We start from the raw sequence: 27,193 nt of genomic DNA, 5'->3' as shown, positions 1-27,193 counted from the left end.
GCAGCTAGCTTTACCAACTTATTGTCTTGTCTCTTTTTGTTAAATATTTCCTTCAATCCTCTAATCTCTAGGCATAGTTTAACAATCTTTTATTACCGTCTATAACCACAAATGACGTCTTATTTGTTTTATAATGTTGTTAATAACATGCTTTTAAACAGACAGACTTTCTTTATAAAACTAATATATCGGCTTATTATCATGCTCCACAAAAAGATCCGTTCACTTTTCCTAGTAGGTTCTACATTTCATAAACTCATCAATGCACAATCGTTAGAATTCATGGTACCAATCAGAGAAAAAGTTATTGGGGGAGGGGGGGGGGAGATTTTCTACACTTTGTGCCGATGTTTTGGTGGGCCAGATGGAACAACATCACGGGCCGATTCTGGCCAGCGGGCCGTATTTTGGGCATCACTGCACTAAACCATAATCTTCAAATACAAAAGCAAACCTAATAAAATACAAAGATAAAGGCACATTCCTTGTTCTATATGTTAGGACAAATTTGTAAAAATGCTCCTTCTTGAATCTTCCCTACTGTTAGAGCATGGAATAGGTTGCCTGAGCCACACAGGAAAACCAATGACTTGGCAGAATTTAAGTCATTGGTTAACACATGGCTAGATTGACCTCATTGTAATCATCTTTTTTGAAGTAACATTTTATTTTACAAGATAAGATTGTAAATACAAATACTCAAATTTTAATAGTGCTAAGTTGCATAAAATAAATACCAGTACCCAACAGTGATGTTTAGAGTAATTTGAAAATCATGCAAATTTTGCAATTACGAACACATTTTTTTTTAAAAAAAGGAAGATTACAAAGTTTGTGCTTCACACAATCTCTCATAGGCAGTCCCCATGACTCTATTGTTTCGTAAACAATTCAGATAAAAAGCAGGTGTTATATTTTCAGCACCAATACCAGAAACTTATGAACTACAATAAAAAACCACAATTATATCATAAAATGTACATTCAATGCATTAGTTGCCAGTGATCACTCACACCCAATGCATGGTTTTCTATATTAAGAGTAAGAATTTTGTGGCAAGATCTGGTGAATGTAATCTAGTCCTACCTACTTCAAGGTATTCTCATCGAAGAATTCCTAAGAGGAAATGGATAGACCAACAGGGAAAACAAACACCTCCGATGGGCTTCCAAAGTATGAATAAGAAAGAAAAGCTTGCTAGCCCTTGTCCATCTATCATTTAGTTCCTCATGGGCGTAGCCAGCTATGGCAGTCTTACATTTTGTGGTAGTAAGAATAAGGACACTGTTAGACAGTGAACTAATAATACTCTACATGAGCCCCAGTGTAGTAAATATCTCTATAAAAAAAATATAAATATGATCAAACAATGTGCTTTTTTAGTTTTTTTGTTAACATTAATAAACGTTTTCTATATTTGTATTTAGTAGCTAGTACTTAAGGATACATAAGTCATATTTTTAATAACATCATTTTGACATGTTACTAAAAAAAAATCATTTCACTTTTGTGCCAAAAACCCAAGATATCAAATATTATTATTAGTAAATTGTATAGGAGTCTTTTGAATTATTTTTAACACATGCTGTATTTGTCAGAAAAACAACATGGATATTTAATTTTTAAAACAAAAGGAATCGCCTTCAAACAATAAGTAACCATTGTACACAATGTAGCAAGCTACAAATTATGAATTCAGATTTTCATTAGCTTTTCTAAACTCTAAACATGACAGACAACACAAAACGAACAGAAACTTTTTAGAAAAAAAAAACACAAGAAAAAGCTAGTTTGGAAACATTTTTTACACATTACTTTATTGTCATTATATTTATTAACTAAACACAAAAGTGGTTTATGACATTAACATAGAGAAGTTTTTTTTAGTTGGTCTTGTAAACAATATTCTTAAAACAATGATCTAAAATTTTGAAATTAAAAAACAATTATTTTGATCAAGTCATATTCTGACTATATAAGTCACTACTGGTAGTAATATTAAATGCATTTCAATAATGAGGATTTTGAGACTTTTTCTGAAGGTTATTACAATCCTATTGTATAAGATCTTCCTTTTGGATTGTGGATTGGGGATATTTGACCACCACAGCGAAATGCCCATTCATACCAGACATTTTTAGAAGTACACCTGCGCCAAATGTCTATTGTCACAATGGAATCTGATGTAATCATTATAGGAACCTGAAATAAATTGATAAATTCAATTGATTAATTACCAACATTTTTGAATGTATCTAAAAATTGTTATATGAATATTTTACAAAACACATATTCTCTTCAAACATTTCCACTTTCTATTTCACTTGAGACTATAAAGATGACACTGCATTCAAATCATCAGACATTTAACAACCATGATAGTACTGCAACTTGGCATCATTTTCAGGACACTTTGCTTCTTGAACAAAGACTATTCATGTGAATGCGAGAGTTCCACAAGAGTTATCTTTTTTTTTCTTGGGATAAAGCTTTTTTTTTCTGCCAACCAGAGCACAGATGATACAGCATTTTCCTCATTATCTAACATTCTCATTATGTGTATAGTTATATCTAGGGAAAGATGACTTAGTACTAACATCATTATTAACAATTCAACTCAATTATTTCTATCTTAGATTCTCAGTGCACTCACTTCACCATCTAAAAGTTGAATTCAAAATTTTAATTTTGTTACATTTAAAAAATAAACTCATTTTCTTTATTTTTTAAACTTTTACGCAGATAAATAAATATTACATTAATATTACATCTAAGGAGAAAAAATCTAATGACATTCAATGAAAAGTGAAGTGAAAATGTGTCTAGTCACTTACCCTTATGGGAAAAAATATGGGAAACCAGCTAAACATGCCAGGTGAGTGTGTCTCTGGAACAATACCTACAGAGATACAGTTCAAGTTTCATGAGTTGTTTTGAAATATAAAATGTTGACTGATTTAATCAGGTAATGCTCTGATTAGCATCTTTTAAAGCGATACAGAAAAAAAAGTTAAACATATAGTGGCCCCTAAAAATCATTCATACTCACACATAACATTACATATAAAATGCACATCTAAATCAATTTGATCAATCAGATTAACCAGGGTTCCCAAAATTTAAGAAAGTTCCAATTTAGAATAGCGTTACAAGACGTCTGGCACAAGAGGACATGTTCCTCCCTTTTGAGATCACTTCTTCCTTTCAGCAAGCACTGGCCAATCCATCCATCCAGCCCAGTGGCCCAACAGCCCATGGAGGGCTCTAGCCTGCCTCAACACAGATCTCTCTCCTTTAGTCTTCATGCCCAAACCCTAAGCTGTTTTAAATATTGGCCAATAGTGTAACAATATCCAGCAATTACTGTTCAATCACTCGAACTCAGTTCATCATATCTTCAGGATTCTATGTGCAAACTCACTTATAAATGACATATCTTACATAAAGCACCTAAAAGACTATGAAAAATGTTCAGTTGTTTTACTAGCATAGCTACTTAGAAATCATTTGTAGGACAGAAATATTTCACTTTTATGTACAATATTCTTCATGAACAAAGGTTTCAAAGCTGTTCATGTGAAACCTGTTACTCAGAGCAGTCAGAGCACTGTTAACGAAAATGCAGCAATCCAGGAAATTAAAACAGCATAAACATTTTTTTTTCTTCAAAATAAACACATTTAATCATAGATTTTTCTGAAAGTGAATTTAGACTAAAAGCAGATGAAATGGTTTGCTAAGCTGGATCAGAGACCTCAAGTTCTATCAAAAGGCAATTTCTTTCAAGCTATGCTGGCACTGAAAATATTTTATCCCATATGGAAAGAATTCAGCTTTTTTTTCTTCTTCTTTCAAACCATTCTTTGCAGCAGTCACTACACTCGCTATTCACAAAAATTTTAAAGATTTTTTTAAGTTAATCCTAATTAATCACTGAACTTGCTAGCAGCTGGCCTATCCAAACTGCTGAATATAGATTTACTCCTCAGTTATTGCAAGACAAACTATTTCTTCTGGGTTTTGATGCTTGAAATTGTTTGGTTAATAGCACACTGTGTATCAAACACATGAGTCTGCTAAAACCTGTAATTGGGTTTTGATTTTCTTTCTCTTAGGTTGTATCGGCAGGTTGGATTAGTACTATCAGTATCAGTACCAACAAAGTTACTTTGTGACTTTATGGTCGGGGCTTCAACTGAGTCCTCTTCCCCCGATAAGAATGACTAGGTTGTTTGGTTAGCAGGAGGATTCAGAGGAGCATTCTCTGCGTTGTTTTGTTTCGCTTTGAAGTGAGGGTGGCGCATTCCCGGAAAAACCATCTCTCAGCACAAGGGGTCTCACATTTTCTGTGAAAGTCTTTTTCTTTGGGCACCAACAATGTTAAAGAAACTGTTTCTTCTCGGCCCCCTAGGTGTTCTGATAAGAGCGTATTGAGGTTTGCTGTTCACAAGTTCTACCTCTTCTGTTAATGGGTCATACTTAGAGGATCTATTATTTCTTTTTAACAACACAGGACCAGGAGATGTTAACCACGTTGGTAGGGATGTTCCAGAACTACTACTGCGATAGAATCCAAAGAGTCTCTCGTTTAGAGTTTTGTTTGTCGCCGTGCACAAAAGTGACTGAATGGAGTGCAACACGTCTTGTAATACTAGTTCCCATTGAGATGTAGTCAAGACCTGGGAGTGTAAAACAAAGACTACTGTTCAGTTTCTCTATTTGACCATTTCCTGTAGGATTATAAGGCGTGGTCCTGCTCATAGCCACTCGTCTTTCATTAAGATACTTCTGTACTTCAGCAGACATAAAAGAAGTACCTCTGTTGGTATGGACATAGGAGGGTAGCCCGAATAGGGCAAATAACTCATTTAGGCATTTAACAACAGTAAGAACAGTAAGCTTTAAGAAAGCGATATCGTATTGGCTACAGAAAGGATGAGAAAGTAAGAGAAAGGGACAGAGCGAATGAAAGAGTTAAAAGGATAGAGAAAAAAAGAAAGAGAATGAGAGAGGTGTTGGAGAGAGAATGGAAGATAAAAAGAATAAGGATATAAGAGAGTTTTGTTAGAGAGTGGAAAAGATAAGTAAACAAATTTCAGCAAATGTCTATTATATGATAGATGTTATCAGATGTTACATAAATTATAGATGTCAGTCGATGTCTATTATATCATATCATAGTTGTTATTAGATGTCACATAAATTATAGATGTCAGCAGATGTCTATTATATCATAGACATCAGCAGATGTCACATAATTTAACAACAGTAGCAGATGACATATCTGGACATGCAAAGGCAAAAGGAAACCTAGAGAATTCATCGATCATGGTAAGTAGATATGTACAGTGCGAGTTGGAAGGAAGAGGCCCCGTAAAAGCCATGCTTATTCTTTCGAATGGCTGAGTGGCTTTGATTAATAGTCCTGTTGGTTGCCTGAAAGGAATCAAGGTTTAAGTTCAGCACATGACTGGCACTGGTCGATCACTGTTCTGACGTCATCGCAAGAAAAAGGTAAATTTTTTGATCTCACAAAATGTAGCATCCGAGTTACACCAGGGTGGTACAAACTATTGTGGAGTAATTTTAAGTCGTTACATGGCATTGCGGATAAGTAGCGATTTCTGCTGAAAGTGTCGGCAGCTGAGTTCTGAGTACCTGGTCTGTAAACGATGTCATAGTGAAAGCAGGATAGCTCTAACCTCCACCTTTGGATCTTCTCATTCTTGATCTTGGCTTTTATTTTGTCTACAATACATAAAGGACACGGATCGCTGGTCCGTGACAAGAGTAAAGGGTCTTCTGATAAGGAAGTGTTTCCACTTTCTCAAAGATTCTACAATTGCATACACTTCTTTTTCCACTGATGAGTGTCTCCTTTTGCTTTGCGATAGTGTCCGGGAAAAGAAGGCGACAGGCTGGCCATCTTGGTTAAGTGTAGCTGCTATAGCTATGTCAGAAGCATCTGTCTCCACTGTTAGCAGCGATTGTAATCTATGGTGTAAACAGCGGATATCTCGAGCTCATCCTTTAGGTCCTGGAATGCTTGTTTGACCTCCTCAGAGACAGGAAATCGTTTATTTCTAGTTAACAAGCTGATTTTGTCTGAGAAATTAGGAATCCATAGAGAATAATAAGCCAGCAGGCCCACTATTCGTTTCTGTTCTCGCAGGTTCGACGTAGCATTTAATTCCCGCAAGGCTCTGAATCTTTCTGGGTCAGGCTAGAGCTGACCTTCAGATATTTCGTATACCAGAAGTCTGACACTTTGTGTTCCGATCTCACTTTTAGCTTATTTGAGCTTTTAGCTTCTGAGCTAATTTGAAGAATCTCTGCAGGTTTCTATCATGAGATTCGACATCATGTCCACAGATGGTCACATAGAAAATGTATTTTCTAGTTGCTCATCTTCGATTATTTTATCTATAGTTAGCTGGAAACAAGCCACTCCATTTGTAACTCCAAATGGAATTCTTCGAAACGGGTAAAGCTATGAATGGCCTTTTTTCTTCTTTAATAAGGATCTGATGATAGGCATTCTTGAGGTCCAGAGTGCTGAAGACAGAAAATTGTGCAATCTTCTCTGCTAATTCATCCATTCTTCGCATGGGATAGGTGTCTAACAGCGTAAATCTGTTGATAGTCTGACTATAGTCAATAACCATCGTCTTTTATCATTAGCTGTTATTAGAACCTGTGCCTGCCTGGGGGATTTTGAAGGTTCTATTACTTCTTTTAGTAGTCTCTGAATCTCAGCATTAATAAACTTAGTGTCCTGTAATGAGTGTCTGCGCGACTTAGTTGCCACTGGAGTGCAGTTTGGAGATAAGTTACCAAAAAGACTAGGCGCCTCTACTTTAGCTGGTCTAAGAGTACTTACACACAGAGGTGGTCTCTTTCCACTAAAGGTAATCTGTAGATTCTTGTGTAAGCTTATGAAATCTAAGCATAGAATTACATCTGAACACAATCCATCTAAAAGTGACAGTTTAGTATTTTCATATGTTTCATCTTTGAGTTGAATGGTAGCAAAGATATGGCCTTCAGTAAACTCGAGACAAGTGAGTAGAAGCCATAAATATTCTGTCCACGGAGGTTTTTATCGGCCACTTGTGACTCCTGGCAACTCGTGATGATACATAACTCTCACAGCTTCCAGTGTCTATCAAGGCTTTAAGTGGCACCCCATTGAGAAGGATCAAGGAGGTTTCCTAGTCCTAAAGAGTGCAACATAGCGAGGGCAAAAGCTGTAGATTTTCTTGATTTGCAAGATCTCTGAAAATGTACCTTCTTGCCACACAGATTACATGTTGCTTCAAGTGCAAGGCACTCATTACGTGGATGTCTTCCTCTGCCGCAGAAGTAACACTTGCTAGATATAGCGTTTACTTCTTGTTTTGTTTGAGTCCAATTAATCGAGGCTCGTAGATCAGGCAACTGTTGGAGGCAATTCTGGTGATGAATGCATCACGTATGGATTCGTCACAATGTTGCTCAGTTGTCACGGCTTTGAAATTGCAATCCTTGGATAGACTGCAGAGTTTTTAAAAAAAGGCGTCAATACTTTGACCCTGTTCCTGTCTACATGTGGCTAACTTGTGCCTTGTGAATACTTCATTCGTAGGCTGAACATAGATGTTATTTAGTGACTGAATTGCATCTTCATACGTTTCTTTGTCACTTATCATCTGGTACACCGATGGCGAAATGTAGTTTATTAATAGCTTATTGTTATCTACATTTTCTATAGTAACTACAGACAAAAAGTTTCTAAAAGGTTTAAAGCTGCAGCCACTTTTCTGATGCTTGGTTCCATGTCAAACCTTTCCAGTCAGGAAAGAATTACTAAATGTTTCAATCTATCAACGAGAATTGTTGACCTCAAGTAATTCTTCATTAGTTTGAGGCGCAAGAAGCTTCTTTCACCAGATTACACAATTACAGGTAATGCATAATGCCGTTTTTATTTATTGCGCGTAGGATTGGCGTTATATTCCATATTGAATGACACCCCAAAATGACATCATCTCTCCCAGTATCTGAACTCCCTGATTCCATCAATAGATTCTTCATTGGCAAGATTGAGCAAATCAGAAATGACATGCCATCCCTCTCATCACAGCTTAACCACTCTCCAATTTTTCAAAATTCTCCTTTTTGCGAGTTTCAGCGTGTATCTGAAGATTATGTCAAAAGTACTATTTTAAAGATGCCAAATAAGTCATGTGACCTTGATCTTATTCCAACCTCCTTGCTCCTTGAATGTTTAGATGAGCTTGTACCCACAATTACTAACATTGTGAACTCTTCACTGACTTCAGGCATTGTACCACAGCAATTTAAGCATGCACTTGTCAGGCCCTTATTAAAGAAATCCAGTCTTGACCCGGAATGTCTAAAAAACTATCGTCCGGTATCAAATCTTCCCTTCCTGTCAAAGCATCTGGAGCGCATCGTGTTAGCGCAAATTCTTTCTCATCTTGAACAGTACTGTCTCTTGGAAGAATTTCAATCTGCATATAGGAAGTGCCGTAGCACAGAGACAGCAGTGGTCAGGGTACTAAACGACTTACTTCACAATTCCGACATAGGCCACATATCAATACTTTCCATGCTGGACTTGTCCGCAGCCTTTGATACGCTAGACCATGAAATTATGATGGCCAGATTCTCTGCAACTTTTGGTTTAGTAACCATTGTGACCTCGAAGTCATGGAAAGATCACTCTTATTTCTACAAGTCGTACTAGAGTTACCCTGCAAAATAACGCCTATGCTACGCCGTGGGTCGACTAGTAATTATAAATTTAATAGCATGAAAATTAATAAAAAATGAAATTTTATTCAATTTGCCTACTGACGCTTCTGATGCTAGTACATATATCATACTAGACTTTTAAAATTTCGTTTAAAAAATGTTGATACAAGTTTCTATACAACATGCTTATATTAAGTTATATACTTTTTTAAGAATTTAAGCATATAGTACCACTCACTCAGTGTAACATCTCTATAGAGAACTGTATCAAAATATCCAGCAAAACCATGGACAGTGCTATCTTGATCAACAGAAAACTCCAGAGATTTGTATCGACAGTTATCTATCACATCATCTGGAAATTAAAGATAAAATAAAAACAACAAAAGTAGAATAGAAATATTATACTCAAGGTGAGGAATGCAGTATACTATTGTATAGTAATTGAGAAGTTCTATTCAGTAATTTATTTTTCTTCAAAAAGGTAAACCCAATGTCACTGATAATAACTAGTTCATAGTTTTAATTTTTAGACTAGTTTTGCTAACATATAGCAGTAAGAATAAACCCTGAAATTCAACCTCCCTATTTTTTATAACTTATTTATAACTTATCTGAAGCCTTTATTACTTGCTAACATCTAGTGTTAAAAGACAACAAATGTGTGTACCTTTGTTTGGATGAATAAATGTAAACACTGGTTGAGGTTTGGCCAGAGTAGCACAGTTATGTAAACGAACAACATAGGGCATTTCAAAAGGAGCCTATAAGAGAACAGACCAATTGAATGTGTTCAGTAGGAAGTTGTTTGTTTATTTTCAAAGTCATGTTAAGTATAAGTAGTATTGACTAATCAATCCTTACCTCTGGTGGCTTGCCTCGTTCAGCTTTTGATGCTCTGACTTCATTGTACAATTTAGAAGACATTAATGGAGCCAGATATGATGTGTACTGCTCTGGTATACTAATACCATCCTCTATAAATAAAAAGTTTCCTTCATTAATATTTTCTTCTCAATGTACAAAGCCTACATGTATTGTCTTGTTAAACTAGCTTACAAATGTAAAGTTTACCTTTAAGGTATCTTTGTGTTCCATCTAAACATTCAGGAGACAGTTCATTATCACCAAAGGATCCCAAGAGTTCACTCACAAGTATATCTGCTTTCACAGGAGCTTCCCAGTCTCTCATGTCACAGGAAATAACTTCTACACTGTCTTTCCACTCTTCATCCTTGATGTTCTCAAGCCTTGCAACATTAGACAAACTCATTTAGAATAGTGGCAAAACTCTTACCAAACAAGAAATCTTGTTTTCACATACAAAATGTAGCAATTTATTTCAATGACTTGGTAAGGATCAAATGATTTTTCTTTATGAGTCTTAGCAGTAGATTTAAGTGACGAATGAGATTAGGGTTTTATAAATTAAGTCAAAATACTTTATTTATGTGGTTTTTGTTTTTACACAACTGGCTTATAGCTACTGCCCTTTAACCAGATTTTTATCAAAATTTCTTTAAAATTTTACCTTTATGTTATACAGAATAAACTATGAAAAATGCTCACGTTATAATTGCATTTGGATTTTTTTCAATGGCATAAAGCTTTTTTAACTTGACACCAATATCCTCAGCTGCTGCAAGAGCAGCACGCACCAATGGTCCTCTACCAGCTCCAACTACCATTATGACACTGAGAATAAAAGCCAATAAAGAAACATAATTAATGATATAGACATTAACTTAACTGTAAAAATATTTAAAATTGAGACAATCTTAATTGTCAATGTTAAGAAATATTTGTCTCCATCATTGAAACCAACGTGCACTGATAAAAAAAATGAAATGAAAAAAATCAAGTCAAGAATTCAAATAGATTTAAAATCAAAGAGTAACTTAAATTTTTTTTCTACTGATTTAAAAAGTATTTAACCAGCTTTCTTTTTTTGTCAGTGTGTGTCAAATTAATGCAAGACATTTTACATTTACATATGATTTGACAACTTATTCTTAGATACATCATGAGTCAACATAACATTTTCATATAATTATTCCTTCCAAAACATATTATTTTTGTCATCAACAAATATGAGGAAAAGGATTACACATAAAAGTATCATGATTAATAACAGACTGATACAACTACTTTAAAGCTAAAAAAAAAAAAATATTTTAAAATATCTGTTGAGGTTTAACTTAAAAAAAACAAAAAAACTAGCTCATGAACTGGGCAAAGACAATATTTTCTTACACTTCTTTCGTATTCCTTTCTTCTAAAGGAACTCTGTCCTTTAATGCTTCATAAATAGCCTGAAACAAAGAATAGTAATGTTAGCTGAAAAGAGAAATTATAAAAAATGTGCGCAAGAACACTTGCTGTGTAATAATATTTTATGGAAAGTAAATCTAAAGGAAAAAAAAGAATATTTTGTTGAGCAAAACTTCTTACCTTTTGATACTGGGAATACTTAATAGGGTCTTTTTCAAATATTTCATAGGTTTGTGATTCCAAGTTGTCCATTAGTGGCTACATTTAATCAAAATTCAACAATTTTAATAACAAATAAAATATATGCTAGTTAAAAGAAATTAATATTAATTACAGACTATACATTATGCTATTTCTTTGATTTAAACTACATCTTCTTCAAAGTAAGTAAATTGATAAAAAATTTGTTGAAAAAACCTGCAATGGAGACTGCAAAAAGTCTTCATAACCTTTGGCAAATTGGCTAACTGTATCAAGAGGCTCTTGTGTCTGCCAAAGATGATCTATGTACTGCTGGTAAGCTCTGATTGTCTTTTCTGGGTGTCTGTCTTGACCTGTGATAATGACCTGAGCTTCCAACTGCAACAACATAATTGACAACTGCACTTTTTAACTAAACAGAATTTTTGTCTGGGATTTGCAGACCCAAGGCACCCACACACTTTTATGTATAAATTGTAATCTTTTTTCTGGAATACATGGTTTAAATGCACCTTGTCCTTACAACATTTTTATAAACTACTATATATGTTCAATTATTAATATTCTGTACAGAAGTTATAAATTAAACTTATAATTATTAAGTTTATTTTCCTAGCACTATAAGCTAAAAGATAAAACATCATATTTTGAATAAAGTTAGCAATAAATTAAAGTTTCCGTTGGCTGTTATTTCATGCACAAACACAATTCAATTTTATTTTTCCTAATTCTTTACCTTAAACAATTTCTTTATTACAGCTTGGTGTGGCTTGGCTAGAACTGGATAACCTTTGTGATTGGTCAAGAAAAGTGAAGTGGAAACAATCACAGCTTTGACTGGCTCTGAGAGCCATCTGTCAATTATTTCACTGGATGGAAGGTCAGCTGTCAATTCCAAAGCAACACCCAACCTTTTGTTTGAGTCACACAGTGACCGGAAAAGGTTCCACCTTTACAAAAAATTTAATAATTAATAATAATTATGCTATTACATGGAAAGATATTAAGAAAATTTTTAGTTTTCTGTAATGATTCTAATTTTAATTTGTCAGCCCAAAGGAGAAGTATTAAAGTACTCAGATAAATTAGGTCAGGAGATTTTATATTTAATTTGTCAGCCCAATGGAGAAGTATTAAAGTACTCAGATAAATTAGGTCGGGAGGTTTTACAATTTCAAAAAAAAAAAAAAAAAAAAAAGCAGATTTAAGTTTGACTATTGATTGAGAAAAATTTGAATATCCATAACCTTTTTTTTTTGTTTTTACAAAATCAATATTTACACAGACATGCCTACCTCCAAAACTTACAACAATGATTACTAAGAACATCATTCAGAAAAAATGTGGGCAAATAAAAAAAAAGCATAATAATGACAAACGTTGCTATAAAATGATTCAACAAAACAGGAAACCTGTATAGATTTGCAATTTTATCATCATGTATTCAATGAGTGACACATAATTTAAATAATTCAAGAAAGGTATCTGAATATGTCTCAGTACAGTCACTGCCCCATATTCAATGACGCCAAAGGCAGACTTAATTAAGTCTATAGTTCTTTTTTTGTTTTATATGTAGCTATATAATGTGATAATGTCACATTACAATTATAGAGACTATCAAAATAGAAATTCCCAGAAACTAAAAAATAGCATTTTTTACTGTAATAGGTGGTTTTGCTTTCAATTCTATTGCTAATGCATATATGTTGCTAGGATATATCAAGGGGAGAAAAAGACAAGTAGAGAAAGTGTGTTAACAGTGTGCTAGAGTAAGACTCTTGTTATTTCAATAACTTTAATTTTAATTACTGAGTGACTGAAGTGAAAGAAAAAACTGAAAAATGTCTGTTAATATAATCTAGATATTATGTTTAATTGCCTATATTTTAGCCCATTAATTGATTATGAACCTGAAAACAAGTCAGCTATTAACAGCAATGTGTCTAAAGTAAGGTGAAATTCCCATTTAGACCATGCAACCTATATGGCAGATGATGTAAAGGTCATCTAAAGCATATATATTAGATGAAATTAGTGCTTAAAAGTTAAAGCCTTAACAGCACAATTACATAATGATGAAGTGACAAAGATGAAATGATCAGTTATGGTGACCACATTAAGTCAGTTGGGATGGATGTGCATGATAAAAAATAAATTTTACTTTTAAAATAAAAAGGTTCATTCAGAGGATCAACAGTTGTCATTGCATTACTATGAGCATAATACAAGTGATGGTGAATTTAGATTTTCATGAGCACTTTTTGAGATCTATTTGTGACAGACTGAGTGTGCAAAATCAAAATTGCTTTTCACCTTTAGGCACCATTAAATTTGCATTTAATATTTCTTGATGGTATTCCAAATATGGGGAAACAATGATATCCCTTATTGAACATACCAGATTTTTGTTTAAAAATGTGACAATGCAGAATGGTATGCATGTCTGTTTGCACCTCGATCTTTAAATCAACACTAGAAGTAAACAAAAAAATGAAGTAAAATGTTCCAACCAACCATTGCCATGTGTCCTCATAACCATCCATGTTACTATCAACACCTTCAATGACTGGATCACAGGAGTCAGCATAGCTCACTAAAGGAACCTGCAACCAATATTGCTGAAAAAAAAAATAGTTTTTTAATATTTTCATTCCATTTTTGTAATAAAGTAAATATCTGAACAGCAAAGAAAAGAAAAAAGCCTACTTGCTGGTAATAGCTGGAGGTAATTTGTTCACTAATGCATTGTGCCAAATTAATACTTTTCCCATTGGGTAAAGGCATAAGAACAGCAGGCAGTCCAAGATGTGCCGACCATGTTAGCTCTTCTTTTAAAGCCTTGGAAATATATTTAAGATGAATGATTTAGAAAAAATATAATTTTTATTAAAATGCTAGAAATACTTATTTAAGTAGTAAATAAAAAGGCAATTAATAAAATTGGAAATAACAAGTTTTTTAAATCATATTTTAAGCACACAATCTGATGACAATATTGTTTTTATTTTCTTTATAAAAACTGCAATGCATCTTGTGGATTATAGTGTAAATGAGTCCTTTATTTTCTGTGTATGTCCAGCCTGTCAGAAGGTCAAGTCTGTTGTGTGTTGATAGTACAATCAGGAATTAGTCATTGTTGTTTTTTTTTTTCATAAATTATTTGCATGTTGGTGATTCTTTAAATTCTGAGGTAGGGTGATTGTAGTGTAACTGAGTTGTTAATGGCATTCAGCATCATGCCTATTGTGTGTCGATTGTACAATCAGTAATGTGAGTCATGGACATGTTTACTGTGATCATACAGAATAAAGCTAAAAAAATTGGTAACTCAAGCATAGTTCTTTTATTACATGGATAAAAAAAAATAATTCTGTTACAGCTCATTATTATAATCTTATAATGAATTAATACATTTTCGCAAGACATAACTTTTACTTACTAATTCACTATTTTTTCTTGTATTGTAATGGTCTGAATCCAGATGTAGCCAAGGTGATGTTTTCCCAACTACAAGGCTGTTCCAATCTTACCAAATTTATAATCATCATATAATTATTTATTGTCATTGAAATAAACTTATTAATTAATATTTATAATATTTATATAACTTTTAAATGATGTAATAAGGCAATAGTTTTATTGTTCTCCCTATACAAGATATGCACACAATAAACATGAAGATAAGAAATATACATGAAAGAAAAATTTAACCTACCCTGACTAACTAAACACATATCCGAGCGAGTTAGAGCACATTTTCTATTTTTAGCAGGTCCATCAATAAATTCACGCTTGAATCGAGGGTTGACAAGAGGTAAACAGACAAAATCATATCTGTAATACAGAAACACAAAGTTGGCAAATAGTTTCTCTAAAAAAATAAATTGTTTGAAATCATAAATTTATTTAAAATCATTGCTCATTTAAAAAAAAACAAAAAAAAAAAAAAAAAAAAACAAGGTTACAAAGACAGTTTTTGTGGAAACACAAACTCAAAATCAGCCCCCAAAGTGGTCCACCCAGGTAGGTAAAAAGGCAGGTTTCAATATTTTCAGAAAGAATATCAGAATGAAATTCTATCAAAAGCAAATGACAGAGAGGAATGGATAAAGAAGGTTGACCAATCTTGTGTGAAGCCCCAAAGATCGCCCCAAGGGATAGGCGAAAGTGAAGTTAGATGTGAACCTGGCCTAAGTGATGTCATATAATGATTATCTAATTGAACTAATTGTTTTTTAAAGGCCAATCTCTTATTGAAAGCCTTAAGGAAAAAAACATTTCCGCAAAAAATTCCTTTAGTTTTGTTTTGGGAATAAGGGGAAAGTTTTACTTAGCGACAAGCGACGTGACAGATCTTTAAAAAACAAGAACACTCGCCGGTGTTTACTGAGTTGGTAAAGGTTACCTCCTTTTTACTTCATTGTTTGGATTTGAAACGGCAGAAGAGCCATAACAATGGTTATAGTAGTATAACGCTGCAGTTCACGCGATAATATGAAAAACTAATTAATTGTTGTTTTAAATTATATTCCACTTATATGCATATTAAATAGATTTTTTCTCTTTAAAAAACACAAAACATTCTTTTGTAAATGTATGACTTATGACAGAACTTGTATAGAACTTTTGACAAAAAAATCTAAAACCGTTTGCATAAATGTGTTGAAAATATGGTAAATAGTCATATCCCTTACTAAATAGCCTGCCATGTTTGTTACTATTAATAGTGAAGTTGTAAAAATGGTGTATTTTTATGAAAAAACTGCTTGCATAGTTGATTTTAAAAATTAAAATTTTCACTTTCAGAATAGAAAAAGTAGCCGTTGCATCAGAACTTTGAAAGTTCTGAAATATTATTATGTCGGATGTTTCAATATCCTATACTCTTAAGCGAGCAATTCTTGTATATATATATATATATATATATATATATATATATATATATATATATATATATATAACATATATACATTTTATTTCGAAAACGGCTCTAACAATTTTCTTTAAAATTTCACGGTATGTGCATAAAAGTGAGAAAAAAATTCTCAACTCATTGGCCACATCAGGAAAACTCGAAGTCGACCGTTATATCGGTTTGAAAATGGCTCATTATCGAAAAATTAATTTTGGCTAGAATGTTTTATGAATGAAATTTTCTATATGACGTCAATGGGAAAAAAACTTGACACCGCTTACGTCACTAGGCTCACAGCAGTACACTAAGACTTTTCTTTGCAAACAAGAAAAAGTTTTAATTATTCAATTGGCGTAATTAAACATTTGAACACCATCTTTTTGTACATTGATCCATTATGAAACCATGCAAGTAAAATAATGAAATTAAATATCTTTATGTATGATTAGTTATTGTCTTTTAAAGGCTTTATAAATTGTTTACACTTTAATGGTGTACACACGTAGGTAGCTTTTACTTTGTTATTATTTTGCTGGTGAATTATTGCAATGTGCTTAAGCTTCGAAGTCTACTGTCCCATACCAAAACATAGGAAATGGTCATAACACAGCTTATCTATGCCTTACTTGCACAACCAGGGCCGGCCCTAACATTTGCGGGGCACTATGTGAAATGGATTGCGCGCGGACCAGTAAGGGTAGGGATAAGGATAATAAGTGAAAATAAAGATTTTGAATTAGAAAATAAATTCGTATTTGCATTACATTTTTATTAAATGAAAGCTGACGATGCCGTTTTTTTATATCACGCGTAGAACTGGCGTTTACCATATTGATTGACACCCCTAGAATGACGATTTTGTCTTTTTAAGGACATTTTTATGAGTTTCAGGAGATTTCCTGGAGCTCCTTGAAAACAAGGATACCACGGGAACCCAATTATAAATTATACTGGTTTAATTTAATAATTTAAACCTAGAATTAGCGCAGGGCTTTTGAACCTTCGGGGTCCACTGCGGCAGCATAGGCCTAAGGCTGGCCCTGATGATATTGTTGTGGGCTAATCTAATCTGACTTCATGTTGTGCAATTATTACTTTAACATTAGCCACAGAACATTACAAAATAGATATACTTGATAACAACATTCAGTTCTATAAAATGATGCTTTATTAACCACTGGGAAATCCGTCCAGTCTTTCTAAAACGTCGCTATAACTAACTACTATTCAATTACTATTCAAAACAGCCTACTTCTAACATAACGCCATGTTGGTCTCTTGTTCGCCTAAGTCTACTACGTCATTAGTCTGTCTTACTTTGTCATTACTTTTACCGTCGCTAAAACTATACACAATATATTTAACTAACAAAACTAACCTACTCTCTAAACTAGTACATTACAATATCCAGCTCGCGGTCAACGAATTTTTATCACGCTGCTGCTTTTTTATGGTTAATCTATAAACCTCTGTAAAACAGAAGTCACCTAATAAAACCTACTCAGCTCAAAGATCACCGTGCATAGACATCCCTTAAAGTGGTAGATAACTTAACATTATCTGGGAAGCATAGTATCAAATGACGCATTGCTTTAAAGAGAGGTTGATATGTGATCAGGGATAGTTGTGCTAATGGACGCCTCCAAGCGAGAGTGTGGCGAAATAAATCGCTCCGCCTCTCTACAAAAATCATTGTCAACCAGTGATTCTCTCAACCCCTCTATGTGGATCTGAGACATTACTTTATAGAAAGCAACTAAGACTTATTGAACAACTTCACCAAAGACTGCAATACTCTTGCAAAATAGTATGAACCTCTTATAACCCGACAGTCCCGCTTTGCAGGGCACTTATTCCGTATGGGAAGAGGTGGCACTGGACAGATCCACATGGAGAGAGAGCATAAAGGAAGGGTCACAGATTGCAGATGTCATACACAACAGAAGCAGAAAGAAGGGTGAAAATGCAACGGCGCTTGGTGATTATATATGCCCAACCTGCGATCGCAGCTGTGTATCAAGGATCGGCCTCTTTAGTCACACAAGAAGTTGCAAAGGGAAAAGATCGTCTCTCGAAACGTAAAATGCCACACACTATTCCGTATGGGGGACGAACATATTTTTGGCAATCTTATTTTTTTTAGTAAGCTGAAAGGTTGTCGGAGTAACAGAGATGCCTCACAATAATGCTTTTTTAGAATACTAACGCTATGTTTTTAAGTCTCTTAGGAAAAAATGCACGATTTTACTTTGTTACTAGGTGCACGTTTTACACTATAAGGTAGAGATTTTTGCATCATTTGATGATTCTTACTAAAGCCATAATAATAAGGCTTGTCTTCGAGTCTGAAGATTAGTGAGGAATGCAGTATCTCCCAGCTGTGACCTACACATTTTGCCACACCCAGAGCAAGCATAACCATTGTCCGCAGGTGGTCGATTTAGATTTTTTTTTTGCCGTCTGCGTTTGTCCTCGGCAGCAGATTTTCTTTTGGTCTCAAATGTGTATACCGCGGCCTTCGTGAGTGACCTCCAGCTGTCTCGTCGCATAGGACCAGGTGCTCTCTACTATGTCAGCCAAGGAAAGTTGACGCCTAAGCTGGTCTTTGAAGCGTTTTTGTGGGGCGCCTCTGTTACGTCGACCACCTTTTAGCTCACCAAAAAAAAAGACTGCCTTTGAAATACATTCGTCTCCCTTACGGGCTACGTGCCTTACCCATTCCAACTGTCGGACCATAAGAAGTCCTTGTATACTGTATATACCGGCATTGGCATGGACATTGCTGTTTGTAGTGCTGTCCTGCCACCGTATGCCCATGATGGAGCGCAAGCATCTTTGGTTGTTTTCTGTAAAGTGTCCATGTCTCAGAGCCATAATAAATATATTAATTGCAATATTAAATGTCAGAAAGTAACCATTTTAGAAGTTCGATTGCAAAGACTTTCTTCCAAGCCTAAAATAGCCCAATAGTTTTACGCCAAAGAACCAATGTAAAACGTTAAGACGTGAGCTGTGGTTTTCTATAGGCCTACTGTTGGGGGGAATTTCTATTCTAATCGCCATGTACAATTACATTGAGAACTGACAGAACAAAAAAGCAACTCTTCGGATTGATAGTCTTTACCCGATCGTTCATTTTCGTAATTACAACAATATTCCCAAAATGACTTCGGGTATATATCCTTCCTTAACAAATTATTCATCCGAGCAAGGCTCGGTTACCTGATATTCTTTTCTAGTTTACGAGATCTAAACGGGACACACGGAAAGACAGACCACACAAAACTAATATCGTCTATTCCCTTTCGGGGGGCGCTAAAAATTAAAAAATGACACACTGAGACATGTTTAATTATCTATTTCATATATGTAAATTTTTTTTTAAAGTGTCAAAATAAACTGGACATCAATAAAATAAACCTATATAGACAAAAAAAAGTGTTGTTTTTTTTTAAATCTCTACAAAATAAATACTATTATTGTTGAATTCACTAAAAATGAAATTAAGTCAATGGGAACATTGCGCCTATTGCAGTTTAACAATATTAGAAATGTCAATCCAAAGAAAGGCGAAGGTCTTTTCTAGTCGCTACATCCAGTCTAATTCTTTGCTATTCATTAAGTTTTTTGCAGCCCTAAATCTAGTTTAACCTTGTATGTTGAGGGAAAAGCTAAAAATAATTCCATTTTCAACAACAGTTTTGGAATTTTACAGGAACATTTAAATGCAGTCATATCTCTTTTGTGCCTCCTATGTTAACATTCTTTTTACTGAAGACAAAATTTTGTAAATGTATTCTTTTCCTTATACTTAATTTTAACATCAGTAACTGATGTTTAAAAATTGTCATTTATATATAAATTTATTACATCCTAGAAACAAATCTTCAGTTCCTCATAATGCATTGTAACAATTGTTAGGTAAATTGCACAGGCATTGATGTCCTTAGGCAGTAATTCATTTGTCTACAAACAAATTAAGTGAGATTGTAAAAGGCTTTCAAATAGATTTAATATTTCACTAAAAGATGCCTACCATGTAAAGCAAATTATTATTTTTCCGCCTGCTCTAAGTCATTGCCAACCCATGAATCTTCCTGTTTCTCAAAACAAAAATAAAATCCAAAATTCTATTAAAGAGCTTAAGAAAACAAACAATATAACTCACTTTCAAAATCCAGCAATAAGAGTTTAACATGTTGTTCATCATTTTTTGCTTATTTTCTGCATGGATTTGTATTTTATTTTCAATTTTTAAAATTAGCAGGGTTTCTGCACCAAAGTCAATATATATGAAATTCCAGGACTTTTCCAGGAGAAATTTTAAAATTCCACGACATAAGATTTGTGCCAAAATAGTACATAACAATAGTCAAAGTTGATAAATTTAGGTTTAATAATTTAATTAAATTACCATACTCATGGTATACATTCCTGTCATCACTGTCCAGAGTTTAGAAAATTCAGTGTTCACATGCTGGCTAAAGAAAGTATTCAGTCTATAAGAGGTGACACTGAAGAACTGGAAGGCAGCAGAACTTGTGGTTAAAATGGAAATGGGCTATTGTGTACATTCAGATTAAATACTATCACAGTCATCTGCACTAATATGGCCAAGCAGAACCAAGATGCTCAAAGTGGCTTATAAAACATTTAAGGAGCTATCAATATCTTGTAAAGGGTATTTGCGCTTTTGCCACTTTAAACTCTGGGGAATAGCATTCTTCAATGGAGATTTTTCAACTAGTTTGAGAACTTTTGTCAGCAGAAACTTTCTGCTTTCCATCTAGAAATTGAAAACATCAGTAGCGCTGGCTTTAGTTTTAATTTAGATTTTTGGTGCATGTCAAATCTACAAACATAAGTACATTCTTTGAAAAGAGCTGGTGTTAAGTCTTTGCTAAAATGACTGAAGCATGCTAAAGAGGTATTGGGCCATAAAGCATTAGAGGGCAACCAACAATAGTGCATCTGATTGATTTTTTTTATAAAAGGTTCCAAAACCTTTGCAATTGAGATGAAGCTTTTAATTTTGGCACAACCTTTGAGGTGCTCAAAAGACTTCGTGTTGATTGCCTTTTAGCAGTAACATAAAACTATGAATTTGTTGGGTTACTGGCTTAGCTGTCGGTGTAGGAAAAGTGACAGTCACTGAGACTGTGGCAGCCCTTTTGACAAATACAGCAGCCATCATTTTGCTTATCGGATTTCAAGATGCGATTTAAGTGCTGCTTTACCAATGTTTGAAATGATAATTCGTTGTTTGTTTTTATAATGTTTTTTTTTAAATTCCAGGACATCCCCATATTCTAAGAGCATAGCTAAGGAAGATTTTGATTTTAAAACCCCCTCCGAAATTAAGGATAAACCCCCTCTTCAATATAAGACTATCCATTCATCAGTCACCGGATTCTACGAGCGTAGCCAAGAGGGGTTATGTGTTTAAAAACCACCTTCAATATAATAAAAAAGCAAATGAAAAACACAAAATTCTATGAGCCGAACCCCCCCTGGGGGAGCTCACAGACCCGGCAAGAGCGGGGAGTCTACAATTTTTCCACTAAATTCCAGGAAGAACCTACAATAAACGTCTTCTGAAAGAATGAAGGGTCAGAATGTAATAAAGATTAATTAAGTTTACACACAACACACATATAATATAAATTATCTATTAGCGGGGGTTGGGGATTCTCTTGAAATGCTAGGAACTAGGACCGTAATTAGATCTCGATTTTAATTATTCTTCTATTTTGAAATAACTAATAACATGTCTGTAACATATATTAATAATATATTTATATATATATATATAATAATAATATATATATCATATATATAATTTTTGTGACAATATCAATATATTTATATAATATATATATATGTAGATCTCTATATTCTATGTAAGACTAAGATTTAATAAGATAGTTACTCTAGATAGTAGATCTAGATTCTGGATAAATCTAGATTCTATATCAAGTATAACTAGACTAGATCTAAATCAAATCTAATCATAACAATTCTAACTCTAGTAACTCGTCTATTACTCTATAGACTAAAAGACTTAGACTTTAATCAAATTCTCCTTCCTTGAACGCGTCACTTTTTTTTTTTTGTAATTCATTTGTTTTTATGTTTGGAGCAAAAATCGACGATTCGGGACTGCGCATGTCCAATTTTAGATAAGTTCCGGTAATTTTGTTCCGTTTTTCCAAAGCAGATGGCAGTTTTTAAGAGACTCGGTAACCATGTATGTAAAGCTGTTGTTTTAACCTGCCCCTGCAATTGATACCCATATAAGGGATGAGGACTATATTATGAGCCTGTTTGATCGTAGGCTGGTGGATATATCAAAATAAGGTTCCAAACATCTTTAGAAAGATATTCCAATCACATTCATACTGTTAGCTGTTAAATAAAATTAAAAAAGGAGGTGTTTCAATAATAATAATGAATTTAACACATTCTCCTATAGTGCACAAAAATAATTAATAATAATTTTATTTATAAAGCGCTGTTAACAAACAAAATGTAGGCTCAAGGCACTGTAATAACATTACAAACACAAACACGACAATATAAATCAAAAACTAATCTAAAAAAGTTTTAAACAAGTAGGTCTTAATGTTCTTCTTAAAAGTGGTGCAGCATGTTGTCTGTCTGAGATCAATGGGGAGTGAGTTCCAAACCTTTGGTCCGTGCACTGAAAAAGCCTGCAGACCGTAGCTTTTGAGGGAGAAACGTGGCACCACTAAAAGCGTTGAGTTCATTGAGCGCAGGGCTCTATGGGGGACATAATCAGATCTCTAAGGTACAGGGGCATCTCATTGTTATATATACACTGATGACAAAGTGTGGCGACCTAGTAATCGATTCTCGCTTTCACGGGAAGTCAATGGAGCATGCGCAAGAGCGTAGTAGCAGAATCTTGTATTGTTTTTCTAAGAACTATTCGTGCGGCGTTGTTCTGTATACATTGCAGTTTGGCTATTTTGTCATCAGGTATACCTGCTAGCACGGCGTTACAGCAGTCAAGGCAGGAGAGTATGAATGCCACAGCTAGCGTTTTTGTTGACTCCGTTGTTAAATATAGTCGGATCTGGCCTAATCTACGCAGCTGCAGATAAAGACCCTTGCAGAGCTGACTTATGTGTGGGTCGAAAGATAGTGTTGAGTCGAAGAAAACTCCAAGATTCCGCACTACATGGACATAAGGAAGCTGGCAGTTCGTAATAAAAAGAGAATCTGTGCTTTCAACTTTCGAGACGTTGTTTCGAGTGCCAATTTCTGTCTTCATTCATCTTGAGCTCATTTTCAACCATCCAATTGCTCACCCTTGCAACGATACTACTGATTTTCTCTGCCAGATGCGACACCTCTGATGGTACTGAGGCCATTTTAGGACGATTCCTGTTAAACCAAAAGTGGCAGAGAATCTGGCCATCATAATTTCGTGGTCTAGCATATCAAAGGCTGCGGACAAGTCCAGCATTGAAGAAGGCAAAATCGTAATAAGAAATATTATTGGGATTAATAAATATATGATTTTTTCAATGAATAAACTTGACCTAGGTCGAGATATCTAGAATATATAATTTATGAATGAAAGAAAAAGTGGGGACTGCTAATTTGAAGCCAGAGACCATGCCCACTTCAGGTGATCACGCCAGGTGAGCGCTGGTGGTGAGGAGAGGTATACACTAAACAGGTAGTGTCACAACCTATCATACAGGCAGTGAAGGGAAGGAGGAGAGCGTCATGAAAATACAAAGAAAAGCATCTATGGGAGGGAGGGGATGTTAAGGTGTAACAAAACGAACATCCAAATTATGAAAAGAAGAGTGTCCTTGGATGGGAATTAAAAGAAAGAGAGAGAGAACAATACATGTAGCCTAGTTGAAAATATCATGATTATTAAATTATAATAATTAAATTATAGATCTATAATTTATTTTATATAGATTTATTTCTGTCTGTCTCTACACATAGATTATATAGGTAGGCATTTATAAATAAATAAACTATAAACGATATATATGTAAGATATATATATATAAGAGGCAAAACAAATGGCTAGAAAATGTGCTAACAACTTTTGGAGAGATACCTGCAACAGAATCCAAGATAGTCTCCACTCAGGAAATAGCAAAGCTCTATTTGATGTCATTAAAGCGGCCCTGGGTCCAGCAGTGTCTAAGCCTGCCCCCCCCCCCTATCCAAATCAGGAGAAAAAATTACAGATCAAACCAAGCAGCTAGAACGATGGACAGAACACTACCTCGAAGTCTATGCCACACAGAATTCAGTAGACGATGTCGCCCTGGCTTCTCTACCAGATCTTCCAGTACTGGAATGCCTAGATGAGCTTCCGAGCCTTAGTGACCTCAAAAAAGCAATTAACTGCTTAAAAAATAGAAAATCTCCTGGGAGTGATGGTATCCCAGTGGAAGTAGTGAAAGTCAACGAATCACTCCTGCTCCCTGAACTCTATATTCTCCTCTGCCGCTGTTGGGAAACAGGTCATGTCCCACAGGACATGCGTGACGCAACTATAGTCACAATATACAAGAACAAAGGGGATCGGAGTGATTGCAACAACTATAGGGGTATCTCTCTCCTCAGTATAGTGGGCAAGATCTTTGCTAGAGTGGCACTATCCATGCTGCAAGTGATAGCTTCTAGAGTCTACCCAGAGTCTCAGTGTGGATTCAGGAGTGGTAGGTCCACTATAGACATGATATCTTCTCTACGACTACTGCAGGAGAAATTTAGAGAGAGAGACAGACCCCTTTACATTGTTTTTGTCGATCTGACTAAAGCTTTTGACATGGTCAGCAGAAGTGGCCTTTTCAAACTCCTGAGGAAAATAGGTTGCCCTCCCAAACTACTGAAGTTAATTGAGTGTTTTCACGAGGAAAATAAATGTACTGTCAAATTCAATGGAGCCCAATCAGCACCTTTTGAGGTTTGCAGTGGTGTCAAGCAGGGATGTGTGCTCGCACCTACTCTGTTTGGCATATTCTTCTCCTGTCTACTGCATTATGCGTACAGCGACATAAACGAAGGTGTGTTTCTCCATACATGATCCTCTGGAAAACTATTTAATGTATCAAGGCTGCGGGCAAAAACCAAGGTTAGGAAGCTACTCGTCAGGGAACTCCTGTATGATGATGCAGCTATTGTGGCTGATTCTGATATTCAGCTACAGTCCATGGTTGACAAACTATCTGCTGCTTGCCAGAAGTTCGGCTTAAACATCAGTCAAAGCAAGACAAAGATACTTGTCCAAAACACAAACACTGCACCTCAAGTAAGCATTAATGGCCAACCACTAGAAATTGTTGATCACTTTTGTTACCTTGGCTCCATCATATCCAACAACACTCTACTGGATAAAGACATAAACAACAGGATAGCCAAGGCAATGGCCACCATGTCACGGTTGCAGAAAAGAGTCTGGGACAACATATTGCTGACTAGCAGTACTAAAGCCCTAGTCTACCGGACCTGTGTGTTGAGCACCTTGCTGTACGGAAGTGAAACATGGTCAACCTACTCATGGCAGGAAAAAAAGCTGAATGTCTTCCACCTCCGATGCCTAAGGCGAATCTTTAAAATAAGGTGGCAAGATAAGATATCAAATGAGGAAGTGCTACATAGAGCAGGATGCCAGGACATCCGCTCTGTTATCAGCAGCAGACGCCTTGGCTGGCTTGGCCACGTTCATAGAATGCCAGTAGGTCGACTTCCACAGGACATCCTGTATGGCGATCTAATTGAAGGCAGGAGAGCCGCTGGTCGCCCACTTTTACGTTATACGGATGTATGCAAACGCGACATGAAGCTCTTCAAAATCGACACTGGCAACTGGGAAGAGGTGGCACTGGACAGATCCACATGGAGAGAGAGCATAAAGGAAGGGTCACAGATTGCAGATGTCATACACAACAGAAGCAGAAAGAAGGGTGAAAATGCAATGGCGCCTGGTGATTTTATATGTCCAACCTGTGATCGCAGCTGTGTATCAAGGATTGGCCTCTTTAGTCACACAAGAAGTTGCAAAGGGAAAAGATCGTCTCACGAGACGTAAAATGCCACAGATATATATATATATATATATATATATAGAGAGAGAGAGAGGCAATATACTATAAATACATATTGCAGAAGTGAATATTCTTCTTTTAATACAATCTAAATAATTTTTAATTAACACAGATATAATTTATAAGCAATTTATATAACATAGTGGTGTTTCTTAACGGTGCTCAATGTGCGCTAAAGGAGAAAGCACAAAAACTGTGTTTAGTATAGGAGCATGAAGTGACCTAATTTATTTTAAAATAAAATCTTGACTATGAGTGGTAATTCAAAGAAACACAGCTATTTTTATAGTCCTTTAGTAAAGTTGCAGAATAAGAATCTGCTTTCAGTTTTTTTTGTAAGTTAAACCATCACCAAATAAAAAAATAAAATAAAAATTTGACCTAGTTCCCAAATATGGTGTGCCTAATATAAGAATCTAGATCTACTATATATACTATAAGTCTAGTATAGACTAGTGACTAGAAGAAGTAGATCTAGAAATGAAGATTAGATCTGTAGAGACAGTAGAGTCAGTAGAGTGTCTATGATGATGTAGATCTAACTGTAAGTCTATTATTGTCTCTATGAAGTCTATGTCTATTACTTGACACTTGACGTGACCAGACGTCTAGATCTATTACTAGTATTACGCAATAATTCACAATTACAATACAGTGAATACACTGACTACAGTCTACAGCCCAGTGACAGTCACAGTATAATAAATAATACTGACTGAGACTGTGTATTTAATTTAGATCTATAATATTCTATAAAAGTATTACCCAGCTCTGCAAGCCGTTTCAATAGCTGTCGATATGTCGGGACAACAATGAAAATCCCTGCCGCATGATGCTCTTGAATTGATTCTTGGCATTTTTTCTTCTTCTAAATCTAAATGAAGTGATTCCATAAAATGGAAATGTGACACTATTGCCACTATCGGTAGGCTTCTTAGGGCTT

The 27,193-nt window shown here is 34.9% G+C and overlaps 1 protein-coding gene across 1 annotated transcript; it reads right to left on the bottom strand.

Moving 5' to 3' along the window:
• Positions 1–1,790: 1,790 nt before the first annotated feature.
• On the bottom strand, positions 1,791–27,179 carry LOC106069677 (protein arginine N-methyltransferase 5-like). The gene is made up of 16 exons (XM_013229390.2): positions 27,016–27,179; positions 14,948–15,066; positions 14,672–14,757; positions 13,939–14,070; positions 13,747–13,850; positions 11,966–12,179; positions 11,446–11,607; positions 11,209–11,286; positions 11,011–11,069; positions 10,327–10,452; positions 9,832–10,007; positions 9,622–9,734; positions 9,428–9,521; positions 8,996–9,112; positions 2,835–2,899; positions 1,791–2,202 (listed from the first exon to the last, which is right to left on the bottom strand). Exons 1-16 carry the CDS (start codon positions 27,141–27,143, stop codon positions 2,047–2,049), a joined length of 1,929 nt encoding a protein of 642 aa, XP_013084844.2. The 5' UTR covers positions 27,144–27,179; the 3' UTR covers positions 1,791–2,046.
• Between the last annotated feature and the right edge of the window lie 14 nt (positions 27,180–27,193).

The sequence above is a fragment of the Biomphalaria glabrata genome, chromosome 7 (genome assembly GCF_947242115.1).
Source record: "Biomphalaria glabrata chromosome 7, xgBioGlab47.1, whole genome shotgun sequence".
Lineage (NCBI taxonomy): Eukaryota > Metazoa > Mollusca > Gastropoda > Planorbidae > Biomphalaria > Biomphalaria glabrata.
This window is presented reverse-complemented; position numbering and strand designations above follow the sequence as displayed.